This window comes from Chelonoidis abingdonii, chromosome 22, assembly GCF_003597395.2.
Source record: "Chelonoidis abingdonii isolate Lonesome George chromosome 22, CheloAbing_2.0, whole genome shotgun sequence".
In the NCBI taxonomy this organism is placed as follows: Eukaryota; Metazoa; Chordata; order Testudines; family Testudinidae; genus Chelonoidis; species Chelonoidis abingdonii.
The window spans coordinates 29454372-29467985 of NC_133790.1; the positions used below are offsets into that span (position 1 = coordinate 29454372).

At 55.4% G+C, this 13614-nt stretch overlaps 1 protein-coding gene across 2 annotated transcripts in view; it reads left to right on the top strand.

The window, feature by feature from the left end:
* The first annotated feature begins 11005 nt into the window (after positions 1-11005).
* Positions 11006-13614, top strand: part of LOC116817861 (NACHT, LRR and PYD domains-containing protein 1a-like) — a 20152-nt gene continuing 17543 nt past the window's right edge. For both annotated transcript variants that reach the window (XM_075060135.1, XM_032768323.2), the window contains exon 1: positions 11006-11430. In XM_075060135.1, the coding sequence (XP_074916236.1) occupies positions 11160-11430 (271 nt within the window). In that variant the 5' untranslated portion in view covers positions 11006-11159. The remainder of the gene's footprint in view (positions 11431-13614) is intronic.

The window sequence follows — 13614 nt, forward strand, 5'->3', positions numbered from 1 at the left end:
TGGTTGGGCTGCCCAGGAGCAGAGCTGGGAGGGACCAGGGGTCCGCTGCTCCCCCCTGCGCACATTGCCCCAAAGTGGCGCCTGAGCAGGAATTTGTAATAAGGTAGAAAGGTCAGAGATTTTCCCCCGTCCCCTTTCCCCCATGCAGAGTGCGCCACTGCTGATTGGCCGCCTGGGCCTGACTGAGCCGCTCCCATTGGGCCTCCAGCAGCCAGACCCCCTGCAGGGGCGGGGCTGTGGGCTGGCAGCAATTTAACTTGGGCTCCAGAGGCAGCCAGCGGCTGGAGCTGGATGGGAGTAAGGGGAGTCCCCGGGGGAAGTCAGGGAGCAGGGAGAGGGCTGGATGGTTTGAGGGCGGGAGACTTTCTGGGGCTGGGACAGTCAGGGAGCAAGGGGGCATTAGATGGGAGGAAGTCTGGGCCTCTTTCCAACAGCAAAACACAAGCCTATAAAAGCAGCCTTCATTGTGAAGTAGTATCGGCTGCCCGGGCAGCCCGCATGGCCCCCAGCCTGCTTGCCTGAGCGGTATTATTAATGCACTTCATTTGGGAGATGCAGCCTGAAGCCCCAAACGCTGCTGAAAGAGCTGAGACAGTTGCAAGCTTTCTCTGCTGGGCTTTTCATCGGGGTCATACAATGCAAACCTGCTTGAGGCACCGGGCAAGAGAGAATTTATTGAGGAAGTTCATGCAGCTCCCAGCTTAGGCTCTTCTAAGCTTGCAGCCATGGCCCAAAAGGATTTGGGAGCAGTTGACAATTCTGTGTGGTTAAGAGAGTTTCATTTCCTGGGCCCTGCTACCCAGTCCCACAGGGGAGAGTGAGTGAGTAGCCCGGCGTCTCCTCTGCAATCCCTTCCTTGCTTCTTTCCCTTGTGTTTGCAAGGGTCTCATTAACATGCTGCATCCGAACGCGCCTTCTCTCCAGAGACCCAGCCTCCTGGCTTCTCCTTCTTTTTCCTTCTCTTCATCTCTGGGTTTTTTCTCCATGGCCCGTCCCTTGTCTGTGCTCCCTCCCCACCCCATGCACTGTATTAAGCACATCTCTGCCTCTCTTGTTTATGGGCTCTGGGCTGGGATGGCAGAGGCAGCGCTACTGTTGTGTTCTCTGCTAAGTCTGTTTGGAGCAGACTCTAAAATCAAGCACTTCCTTTGCTAGCAGTATCCCTCTGCCTGCTCGCAAGGGTTTCTGGCTAAACACCAGAGCCAGGTGCTAGGGCAGAAGTAGGTACCCATGTACCCTCAATGGCAGGAGCTGTGTGGGATCCCTCGCCTCCCCACCCCACACACACACTTTGGCTTATGGGGTGTGTCTTGGTGTACATTGGGGGTCCTGGCAGGGGGCGGGGAGTGGTTGGGTAGGTGTGGGAGTCCTGGCGGTTTGTCTGGAGACGGGGGTGTGCATAAGGGTCGGGGAAGTCAGGGGACAGGTAGGAGGTAGAGTCCTAGAGGGGCAGTTAGGGTTGGGGGGTCTCAGGAGGAGGCAGTCAGGAGACAAAGACCAGGTAGGCTTAGGTAGGGGGTGGGGTCCTGGGAGGCAGTTAGGGACAGGGGTCCCAGGAGGGGGCAATCAGGAGACAAGGAGCGCGGGGGTGTTGGGGCTTCTGAAGGAGGCAGGAAGTGGGACGGAGTGGATGTAATTAGTAATTTGATAGGTCGGGTGGCGCCTTTTTTTATGTGTTCGCTCCCCCTAATGTTAGAACCTAGCTACACCCCAGCTGCCCCTGCCAGTCACCCCTTGCTCTGCTGTGAGGGAATCCAAGCCTCTCCCTGAATCCCAGGATGTTTTAAGCCTCCAGAGCCTGAACGGAGTCCAGCCACTGCCCAGTCACGGGGCCCGTCGGCACGCTGCTGCCGTGCAGATCTGCAGTCTAACGCGCCCTTCTCAGAACTGGAACCTGCTCTCCAGCTGCCTCGCCCCTGGCCTCAGTACTGACCCTTCAGACTCCCCTGCACTTAAACACACCCTCTTCCCAGAACTCTACCCCAAGGCAGGAAGCTTCTGGTTTACACTTTCTGAGAGCGACACACAAGCAGTTGTGAAGCAAATAACACACAGACACTTGGACAAGCACCTAACAAAATTGCTGTTTTATACCCAACAGATAAAGCCCAAAGAGTACAAATCACTTAGACACACCAACCATCCTACCCACAATCCCCCCCCAGCTCACCCTTCCCTTAGAAGTCTTGGGAGCTACCTGGGCTCAGGAAGGAAGGCAGGCAGGGTTTCCCCCGCCTCATCAGGCTTCTCCATGTTGGGTTACTGCTCCCTCTCCTCTTGAGCTAGTGACTGTGATGGAGTAGAGGCTGTCTGTGTGGGGGATGGGAGAGCAGGGGATGTCTTTAGGTGAGAGATAGGATCTTTAAGCCTGTAACCTGAGCCAGGCAGGGGGGAGGGAGTTCAGCACCTTTGCCCAGGAAGCTGGACAAAGGGTTCGGCCGGCGGGAGGAGGGGCAGGTCAGTTGGGGTTTGGGGCTGTGGGGCGGAATTCAGGGTATCCTAGCTAGGATCCAAGCACCCTGAAAGCCCAGAAGGACTGGATGGAGAAGTCCTGACTGTGCCTGCAAGCTCTGCTGTAACCTGTGTTCCTGTTGTCCAATAAACCTGCTGTTTTACTGGCTGGATAAAAGTCACTGTGGGGTCAGGAAGAGGGGGTGCAGGGCCGGACTCCCCCACACTCCGTGACAACTGGTGCTGCAGCGGTGGATATACTGCACCCCGTGGACGGCGCTTCCTGCAGTAAGTGACTGGGGAGCAGTAAAACGAAGGGGTGATTAACCCTGGGAGTGTGTGCCCAGTGAGAAGGACTTTGCAGTAACAGGGTCCCCCGGGGATTGCAGCGAGCGGTCCAGGGGCGGAGGAGTCTGCAGCTCGACCCTGGCAGAGAGGTGGTGACCTCAAGAAGGGCTGGTGCACTAGGGTCCCCCTGGAAACCGTGGGAGCGGCGAGCACCCCGACCTGTGAGTGGCCAGCAGGAAGATGTATGCCAAGCGGCGCAAGTGTGACCTGGTGGAGTTGTGCAAGCAGAGGGGGCTGCGCACAGGGAGACTGACCAAGGACCAGCTGATTGACCAGCTGAGCAGGGAGACCACATGAATGAACGGAGCCCTGTCTCTGAGGGAAGCAGCCTGGCAGATGCAGCGCAGTCACCAGTGTCTGTCCCCCCTGGGAGTGGTCAGCCGGCGGACGAGGGCTTCCGAGACCCCCCCTTCCTAGGCCTAGGGGAAGGGGCGGGAGGAGCCCAGCGAATACCCAGGGCACCGTGACCCCCCCAGCCAGCAGGGGATCCTGCCAGCGAAGCTCACCCCCAGCAGGGGATCCTCCCGGCGATACGCTCGACATCCGTGGGAGCGGATGCGGGAATATGAAGGGAGCTGAGATGGGAGGAGCTCGAGTTAAAGAGGCAAGAGAAGGGAAACAGCGTAAACATGGAAGAGGAGAAGGAAAACAGCGTAAACATGAGCTGGAGAAGGAGCTGGCCAGCGTAAACCATGAGCTGAGGAGCAGCCGAGGCCCCGGCTGCGGTGAGTGAGGGGGACCCAAGCCTACAAGAGCTTGATAAGCACTTGCTGCCCCGGCGTAAGGAGGGGGAGACATAGATACCTTCCTGACGGCCTTTGAGAATGCCTGCGAGCTGCACGGGGTTGGCCCTGCAGACAGGATCTCATTTCTCACCCCCTTACTGGACTCCACAGCCGTGGAGGTGTACAGCCGACTGAAAGGGGCGGAGGCGGGGGACTACGAACTATTCAAACAGGCCTGCTCCGCGAGTTTGGGCTGACTCCTGAGATGTACCGGAAAAGGTTCCGGAGTCAGCGTAAACCCGTGAGATCACATACCTACAACTGGTCAACCGGCATGCCAGGGTATGCCCGCAAGTGGACAGCTGGGGCCCAAACTAAAGAGGACCTGCTTTAACCTATTCATACTGGAGCACCTGTATGAGCAGTGCCCGTCCGACCTGAGGCTGTGGTTGAGGGACCAGAAAGCCGGAGAACCCGCAGCACGCAGGCCAACTGCCGACCAATTTGTGGACAGTCGGGCAGGGGATGGCAGGGAGGAGTCTCAAAGGAGCAGGCCTGCCCCAACGCAGAGAGAGAGTCATCATGGACCTCCCAGCGGGGCCTATGGAGAACCCCCCAAAAGGGGAACATCCAGCGTCAGGTCCCTCCGACCCACTCAAGGGGACCCACGAGACATGGGCTGCTATCACTGTGGCCAACGAGGCCACATACGGGCCCAGTGCCCCGAAGCTCAGGACAGACCAAGCAGACCCAACCCGCAGAGGGTGGACTGGGTAAAAACCCAATCGGAGAGGGGCTACCCTCCCGGGAAAGGGGGGCTGGGAACATACCACCTGGGAAGGAGGGGGAGGTCCCCAGGTCAGCTCCTCTGGGGGCTGGATGCTCCAGCCTCCGGTTTTTGGTTTACCGGTGGCGCGGGGCTGCCCCTCCGGGAGAGTGCCTTGTGTCCCTGGAGGTAGATGGGAGGAGGTCACTGGGTACTGGGACACGGGCGCAGAGGTGATGCTTGCCCGGCCCGAGGTGGTGGGCTCAGATCGGATGGTGCCCGACACCTACCTGACCCTGATGGCGTGGGGCGGGACCCCATTCAAGGTGCCTGTGGCGAGAGTACATCTGAAGTGGGAGGCCAAGGAGGGCCCCAAGGACGTGGGGTACACCCACATTTGCCCACAGACGTGTTAATGGGAGGGACCTTGAGGACTGGCCTAGTAGCACTCAGAGTGCCCTGGTCGTGACTCGTAGTCAGAGTCGGCAAAGGGCACTGCACCCCGACAACGGGGAAGGTACTCGGCCCGAGGTGCAGGACCCTAACCTGGGGGGGGGGAACGCCCAGGGGCACGGCTCAGAGAGGCTGCGGCCTCAGACCCAGCCAGCAAGAGAGAAGCCGGTCCCATCCCTGTCCCAGCTGCTGAGTTCCAGGCCGAGTTGCAGAAAGATCCCTCCTTGCGGAAGCCCAGGACCGGGCTGACCTTAGTGCGGAACAGACCCTGAGGAGAGGTTGCAAGGAGAGGTTCCTGTGGAGAAGGGTTCCTGTACCGAGAATGGGCTCCCCCAGGGAGGTAGAGTCATGGGGGATCAGGAGGCAGCTGGTGGTTCCCCAGAAGTTTCGCCACAAAGCTGCTGTACCTGGCCCATGACATCCCTCTCGCAGGGCACCAGGGAATCCGGCGCACCAGGCAGAGGCTGCTACAGAACTTTTACTGGCCTGGGGTCTTTACCCATGTCCGACAGTACTGCCAATCCTGTGACCCCTGCCAGAGGGTGGGGAAGGCCCGGGACAAGGGGAAAGCGGCCTTGAGGCCTTTACCCATCATAGAAGAACCTTTCAGAAGGTGGCCATGGACATAGTGGACCTCTCAGCAAGATGACCCGGTCGGGGAAGAAATACATCCTGGTGGTGTGGATTTTGCACTCGCTACCCCGAGGCAGTGGCCTTGTCCTCTATCGAAGCAGACACAGTGGCAGATGCGCTGCTGACAATTTTCAGCCGGGTGGGTTCCCCAAGGAGTCTTAACGGATCAGGGGTCCAACTTCATGTCGGCCCTGCTCCGGTCCTTATGGCAGAAATGTGGGGTCCAGCACAACTGGGCCTCAGCGTATCACCCCCAGTCCAACGGGCTGGTGGAAAGGTTCAACGGGACGCTGAAGATGATGCTAAAAACATTTATGAACCAGCACCCGCAGGATTGGGACAAGTACTTACCTCACCTGCTGTTCGCGTACAGGGAGGTACCCCAGGAATCTACCGGGTTTTCGCCTTTCGAACTGTTGTATGGAAGGCGGGTAAGGGGCCCCTAGACCTGATGAGGACGAATGGGAGGGGAAGGCCACTCCCGAGGAGAATCAGTGGTGGAGTATGTCCTGACCTTCCGGGAAGACTGGCCGAGCTCATGGGCCTGGCCAGGGAGAATCTGGCCCGAGCCCAGAGGAAGCAGAAGGTCTGGTATGACCGCACGGCCCGGGCCCGGCCTTTGCCTTTTGCCACCGGGATCAGGTGATGGTCTCATCCCGTGAGGAAAAAAAAACTCCAGGCCCCTGGGAAGGGCCCTTCAAGGTTATCAAGCAACTGAATGAGGTAAACTATGTGGTGGAGCTGTCAAACCGGCACATCACCGTCGAGGGTGTACCATGTGAACATGATGAAACCATACTATGACAGGGGAATGTGGTGTTGGCCGTGTGTGGACACTGGGAGGGGCAGGGAGATGACCCTTTAGTGGATCTATTCCCTGGGACAAAAACTGGTTCCCCCCTGGAGGCAATTCCCCTCTCTGATCAGCTGACCCTGGCCCAGCACGCTGAGATCAGAGGGGTGCTGCATCTATACCGACAGCTGTTTTCCAACCAGCCTGGACACACTAATTTGACTGTCCACAGGGTGGAGACCGGGTCACACCCCCCCCTATAAGATGCTCCCCTTTTCGGGTCACTGGTAAAACTGCCAGGATCTTGAGAGAGAGAGGTCAGGGACATGCTGGCTTTGGGGTGATCCAGCAGTCTTCCAGCCCTTGGGCCTCGCCAGTGGTGCTGGTCCCAAAGAAGGATGGGTCAATCCGGTTCTGTGTGGACTATCGAAAGCTCAATGCCATCACCGTATCTGATGCCTACCCCATGCCCAGGCCTGACGAGCTCCTAGACAAGCTGGAGGTGCTCGGTACCTCACCACCATGGATCTTACCAAGGGCTACTGGCAAGTGCCGCTGGACGCAGATGCCAGGCTGAAATCGGCCTTTATACCCCTCTGGGGCTCTACGAGTTTCTGACCCTGCCCTTTGGCCTCAAGGGAGCGCCGGCCACCTTTCCAGCGCCTGGTGGATCAGCTACTGAGGGGGATGGAGAGTTTTGCCGTGGCGTATATTGACGACATCGTCTTCAGCCAGACCTGGGAGGACCACGTGTCCCAGGTAAACAAGTCCTGGACCGACTCCAAAAGGCTGGGTTAACCGTAAAGGCTGAGAAGTGCAAGGTGGGGATGGCTGAAGTATCTTACCTGGGCCATCGGGTGTGGGAGCGGCTGCCTGAAGCCGGAACCAGCCAAGTGGAGGTGATCAGAGACTGGCCTGCTCCCCAAACCAAAAAGCAGGTCCAGGCCTTTATTGGGATGGCGGGGTACTATCGAAGGTTCGTGCCCCACTTTAGTGCCGTAGCCGCCCCATCACTGAGCTGTGTGCAAAAGGGGAAGCCAGACAAGGTGATCTGGACCGAACAGTGCCAGGAGGCTTTCCGGGCGCTGAAGGAGGCTCTGGTCAGTGGCCCAGTTCTGGCGAACCCAGATTTTGACAAACCCTTTATGGTGTTCACCGACGCCTCAGACACGGGACTGGGGGCGGTGTTATGCAGGAGGATGAAAAGGGGGAGAGACACCCATCGTGTACCTGAGCAAGAAGCTGCTACCCCAGGGAGCAAAACTACGCGGCCATCGAGAAGGAATGCCTGGCCATGGTGTGGGCCCTTAAGAAACTGGAGCCATATCTCTTTTGGGCGACACTTCACCGTGTACACCGACCACTCTCCCTGACCTGGCTGCACCAGATGAAAGGAGCAACGCCAAGCTCCTGAGGTGGAGCCTGCTCCTGCAGGACTATGACATGGACGTGGTCCATGTGAAGGAAAGTGCCAACCTGATAGCGGACGCGTTGTCCCGGAGAGGGGGCCCCTGAACTTCCCCAGGTCACTGGGCAGAGTGACCCCGCTCAGTTCAGTTCCGAAGGGGAGAGATGTGATGGAGTAGGGGCTGTCTGTGTGGGGATGGGAGAGCAGGGGATTCTTTAGGTGAGGGACAGGATCTTTAAGCCTGTAACCTGAGCCAGGCAGGGGGAGGGGTAGTTCAGCCACCTTTGCCCAGGAAGCTGGACAAAGGGTTCGGCCGGCAGGAGGAGGGCAGGTCAGTTTGGGGTTGGGGCTGTGGGGCGGAATTCAGGGTATCCTACCTGGGATCCAAGCACCCTGAACCCCAGAAGGACTGAATGGAGGAGTCCTGACTGTGCCTGCAAGCTCTGCTGTAACTGTGTTCCTGTTGTCCAATAAACCCTGCTGTTTTACTGGCTGGATAAAAGTCACTGTGGGGGCTAGGAAGAGGGGTGCAGGGCCGGACTCCCCCAGATGCCGTGACAGTGACAAACCAAAGACCCCGGGAAGATCAGCTCCTCCTTCTGTATAACTTTTAGTCCCCTCTGTAAGCTGACATCCTGCCAGCCTCGACACATGACCAAACCCCCCTAGTAGGTGGCCACCATAGGAAAACAACTGCTCTGCTAACCCAGCTCTGATGGGGGTGGGAGGGGCACACTACTGTTTAGAGCAATGACATTTCAATGGCCAAGCATTTTAAATCAAGGACTCTCTTATGTTATTCTTTCCCCATCAGCATTTCCAATTACAGCCCAACATGGAGGCAAATGGACCACCAAGAACGCAAAGGGCTGCAGATTCAAAACCCAAACGGTTCCATTTTCCCTCTGGACTAGAGCAGTGCTGTCTACCTGCACCTAAAGGCTGCTTCTCTTAGAGTACAGCCTCTGGGACAGAATGCTGAGCAACATGGGATTTCACAAGCACATCACCCCTGTGCTACCCTCAATCCATCGTCTTCCAACACAATGCCGTGTCGAGTGTAAGATCGCCTTATTTTAAAGGTGCTAAATGGTCATGGCAACGGATAGGTGAAGGATTTCAAGCACCATCCACCACTCTGCTCCTCTGGCACAACCAGATTGCACATTGCAAGGGTGAAGCTTGTTTGTGCAGGAGCCAGAGCACGCTTGGGAGCCAGGTCAGTTCAGTGGAACAAATTCCTGCAGGACCACTACACCCCTCTCCCCGTCTGACCCACCTGCTCAGCACACTGCACTGATAAGTGCACAGGCCCATCAGCTTTTCGCTCTTTTTGAAATATTACTGTCTCCTTTGGGCGCAGAATGTGTAGGTGCCATCAGCCAGTCGCTTGTTTCTCTCTCATTGGAAGGTGTTCAGGTGGCAATTTCCAAATTACAGCAGTATGGTGGCCTTAAAGGGCCACAGGGTTATCAACAGAAATGCCCCAAAAGGCAGGGAAAACCACCCACATGTTGTCTCCTGTCTCAGTGTTTGGGTGAGGGGCTATTGGGAGCCAGACCTGCCCAAACCTCAGGCCTTTTAGGTCCCTTCCAGATGCCCTGCAACTTCTCAGGACTTTCATTCATGTAGCCCCAGGGGCTATGGCTGGTGTTGGAATCAAGGCAGTGATATTGAATAGAGGGGTAATAGAGATATGGGTCCTCTCCAGCGAGGCTGCTGAGACGATGGTCCTGGAGTTACGAGCCCCACTACTGTCCAGATTCATTTAAAGTAGGGGAGCTGCATTTTCCTGATTTAAATGTTTGTCATTCTGTTCCCAGATTTGTGGGAGGGGCTGTCAGCTGAGAGAAGTCTCTCAGGCTTGGAGAAACCTTAGTGCAATTGGTGTATTTCTGTTCAGTGTTATGTTTGAAGCGTTTCCCCTAATCCCAGAGAAAAATAATGTTAAAATGCAATAAAGACTGACAGCATATGTAGGCAATTTAAGGTAAAATGCCTTGGAGTTACACCTTTACCTCGATATAACGCTGTCCTGAGGAGCCAAAAAATCTTACCATGTTACAGGTGAAACTGTGTTATATCGAACTTGCTTTGATCTGCCAGAGTGCGCAGCCCCGCCCCCCTGGAGCACTGCTTTACCGCGTTATATCTCAATTTGTGTTATATCAGGGTAGAGGTGTATCTGCAAACAAGCCTTATAAACATGGAAATTCAGAGTCAAGGTGGAACTTAAAAGGAATCCAAATGTGTTAAATGCTGGAAATGCAGCCAGACACTGCAAACACCACCTAGATATGATTAAGGCATTTTACCGTTTGCGGCCACAGGTTAAATTTGACATGAGACCTTTCTTATTTCCCTCCTCACTATCACTGCAAGTGCTGCAAGCTCCCTCAGGAGCCCGGGCACCAGCAGCACTGGCTTTCTGTACGGCACTGTGAGCTCCCTCAGGGTATTGGGATCACGAAGGTAATTAAAGAGAAGCTGCTGGCTGGCCCCAGGCAGAAGCCTCTGGGCCTGGCGTGGCTGAGTGCAGCCAGGGTCCTGATCACAGGAGCCGGGGGGCAGCTGGTACAGGCAGCCAGGCTCCTACAGCTGCCCCTCCCCCAAGGCCCCCCACTGTCTCCCTGTCAGTGACCTTGAGAGCTCAGCCTCCCAGCTGCTCAGGGTGGAGGGGGGTCCCTCCGTTGGCCCAATGCGGGAGAGGAGCAAAAGAGGAAAAGGTCACTCCCCCTAAACTGTGTGAACTTGTGTTTAGCTGTGACCCCCTAAGCACCTTTCCCAGACCTGAGCCTGTGTGAGCTCGAAAGGTCGTCTCTCGCCCCAACCGGAGTTGGTCCAAAACACGAGATTAACATCCTGCTCTCCCGTCGCTCCAATGTCCTTCAACCCACACGCTACAACACTGGATGGTACCGTAGGGCCAGTGACGACACAATGGCGGAAGAAGGGAGAGGAAATGGGAACGAAGATAAGACCTGGGGGGCTGAAAGGGGAACGGGGTGAAGAGCATTGGTGAGGGGAGGAGAAAGGGAATCCGAATGGAGGGAGGGAGGGGGATTTTGGGGCAGGGGGAGAGGAAGGAAATTACTTCTCAGCCTCTGCAGGCCAGAGTTCGGTTGAATGGAAGTAGAGGCGCAGAGGAGAGGGAGAGAGAAGAGAACCAGACACCCTCAAGGAAGCAGGCGAGAGGAGCAGAGGCAAGTGATAAGGGAGGGGTTAACATGAGAAGTGGGGCCGACGTGGGGCAGACTACAAAAAAAAGGGGGCTACGCATCACAGGAGAAAATGCCAGCAGCCTCCAGGTTCTGTTTTGAATCCACGGTCCCCCTGGGAGCCCTGCGCAGCACGGCCTCAGAAACACCCGGCCGGGAGTTTCAGTTTCTCAGAAAGTGGCTGAGAGTTCTGAGCGGGGTGGGAGGAAGGGCAAGCCGGCCTAGGGCCTGGGAGCTGGGGCTCTGCTGGGGGCAGAGAAGATCCCTAAATCCGGCGGAAGGAGGCCGGTGGGGGCTCTGAGGAATCCACCGCCCGGGTCTCAGAGCACAATCTGCACAGACAGCCCCGTGGGGCTCAGACGTTATGGAGCACGGACCCACTCAGAGCTCTGCAGCCGCTGGCAGGGCCCGGGGCACAATCTTTATTAGTGACTGGAAAGGCAGAGTGAATGTCCTGGACGTGTGTTGGGAAGACACTGGGGTGGATCTGAAGAGGAGGGTGATACAAAAAATCAGTCTCTACAGCGATGTTGACTGGTTTAGACTGATATTCGCAGGCAAAGAGCTGGAAGATGCCAGGAGTCTGCAGCACCAAGGGCTGACCAATCACTGCACTGTCTATCTGATGCTGAACAGTAAGTGCAGGGTGACAATGGGAGGGTCAGCAGGGAGGAGAGTGCAGGAGAAGGGGCTGGATGGGGGGCCAGGAGAGTGCGTGATCAGGGGGAGGAGGGGGGAGCTGGGTAATGTCCTTACAAGGGGCTGGTGACGGCCTTTACCAAGGGGACGGATCAGTGGAACTGAAAGAAAGCACAACCAGGATTGCTGAATGAAGAACCAATGGATTTTACTGCTCAGGGTGCATCTCCAGGGAGCGTCTGAGCTTTAACAGCATCCGGATAATTCCCACAGGGAGACCCCCAGTGAGACCCAGAGCAACTCAGGGGGCCAGGCAGGGCTGGCGTGGTGCTACTGGCAATTGCTTACCCAGGAGACGTTGTTCATTCTTACTTAGATTTGTTGCTTTGCCAAGTAAAAGCCATCCCGGCTGACAGGCTGCAGCACCTCTGTGTGGGTGTGGGTGGAAAGGAATGGAATGGGGGGGAGGGGCTGCAGGAAAGGAGAAGGGTCACTAGGCACCCTGCTCCTAAAGGTGGGGGGAGGCCTGTCTGGACAGCCCACACATATATAAAAGAGCTGCCAGAACACGCAAACATGGGGCAGGAGTGAAGGAGAAGAACCTGGGCCTTGCCTCATCGGCATGGACGGAGGGGAGAGAATGGAAAGCCCCTCCCCAGGAGTTGGGGAGGGGGCAGGAATGCAGGGTGCCCCATCCCAGCCGGGGGTGGGGATGAGAAGGTGGTGGTGCCCCCTCTTAGCAGCAGGCAGGACGGTGCAGCGGTGAAGCAGAGCTTGGCTCTCAGAAGCCAGGAGAGCAAGAAGAAGGAAAACCCCTCCTCTTGCAGGCCAGGGGTGGGTTCCCAGGGATAGATTCCAAGGTCCAAAGGGACCACCGTGATCATCTAGTGTCAGACCTCCAGTAGCACACAGGCTGTCAAACTGCTCCACAATAATGCCTAGGACACAGCTTTTTAGAAACAGCCAAGAGCCAATCTTGGGTTTAAAATGGCCAGTGATGGAGAATCCACTGCAACCCTTGGGAAATTGTTTCGACAGTTAATTACTCTCACTGTTGTAAATTTGTGCCTTATTTCCAGTCTGCATTTGTCTAGCTTCAATTTCCAGCCATTGGGTTGTGTTGGACCTTCCGCTGCGAGAGTGAAGAGCCCAACATTTTTTTCCGTATAGGTACTTATAGATTGTGATCAGCTCTCCCCTTGACCTTTTGTTTGTTAAACTATCTAGAGTGAGCTCCTTGCCCCGGCAGGTTTTCCAATCCTTTAACCATTCTCGTGGCTCTTCTCTCAACATTCTCCAATTTATCAACCTCTTTCTCGAATTGTGGCACCAGAACTGGACACAGGATTCCAGCAGTGGTCACATCGGTGACTAACACAGAGTAAAATAACCTCTCTGCTCCTACCTGGGATTCCCTGTTTATGCATCCTAGGATCGCATTAGCCCTTTTGGTCACAGATTGGGAGCTCATTCAGCTGATTGTCCACCATGAGCCCAAATCTTTTTCAGAGTTGTTATTTCCCAGGATAAGAGTCCTCCATCCTGTAAGCAGGACCTACGTTCTTTGGTCCTAGGTATTTACATTTACATTTCACTGTATTAGAATCAATATTATATGTTTACACCCAGCTTACCAGGTGATCCAGATGGCTCCGTATCAGTGATCTATCCACTCCCCCAATTTTTGTATCATCAGCAAACTTTATCAGCGATGATTTTATATTGTCTTCCAGGTCAATGATCAAAATGAGAAATAGAGTAGGGCCAGGAACCAAGCCTTCTCTGGAAACAAACCTGCTCGATGATTTTAGCCAGTTTTTAATCAACTTAATTTGTTTGTTGTTAATTTTTTATCATTCTAGATTTGTAATCAAAATATCATGTGGTACCAAGTCAAATACCTTACAGATGTCTCAGTACGTTACGTCAGCACTATTACCTTTATCAACCTAATTTGTAATCTCATCCAAAAAATATATCAAGTTAGTTCAACAGGATCTATTTTCCATAAACACACCTTGATTTGCGTTAACTTCATTTTATTTTGCCAGCAGATCAAGGGACGTGATTATTCCCCTCTATTCGACGTTGGTGAGGCCTCATCTGGAGTACTGTGTCCAGTTTTGGGCCTCACACTACAAGAAGGATGTGGAAAAATTGGAAAGAGTCCAGTGTAGGGC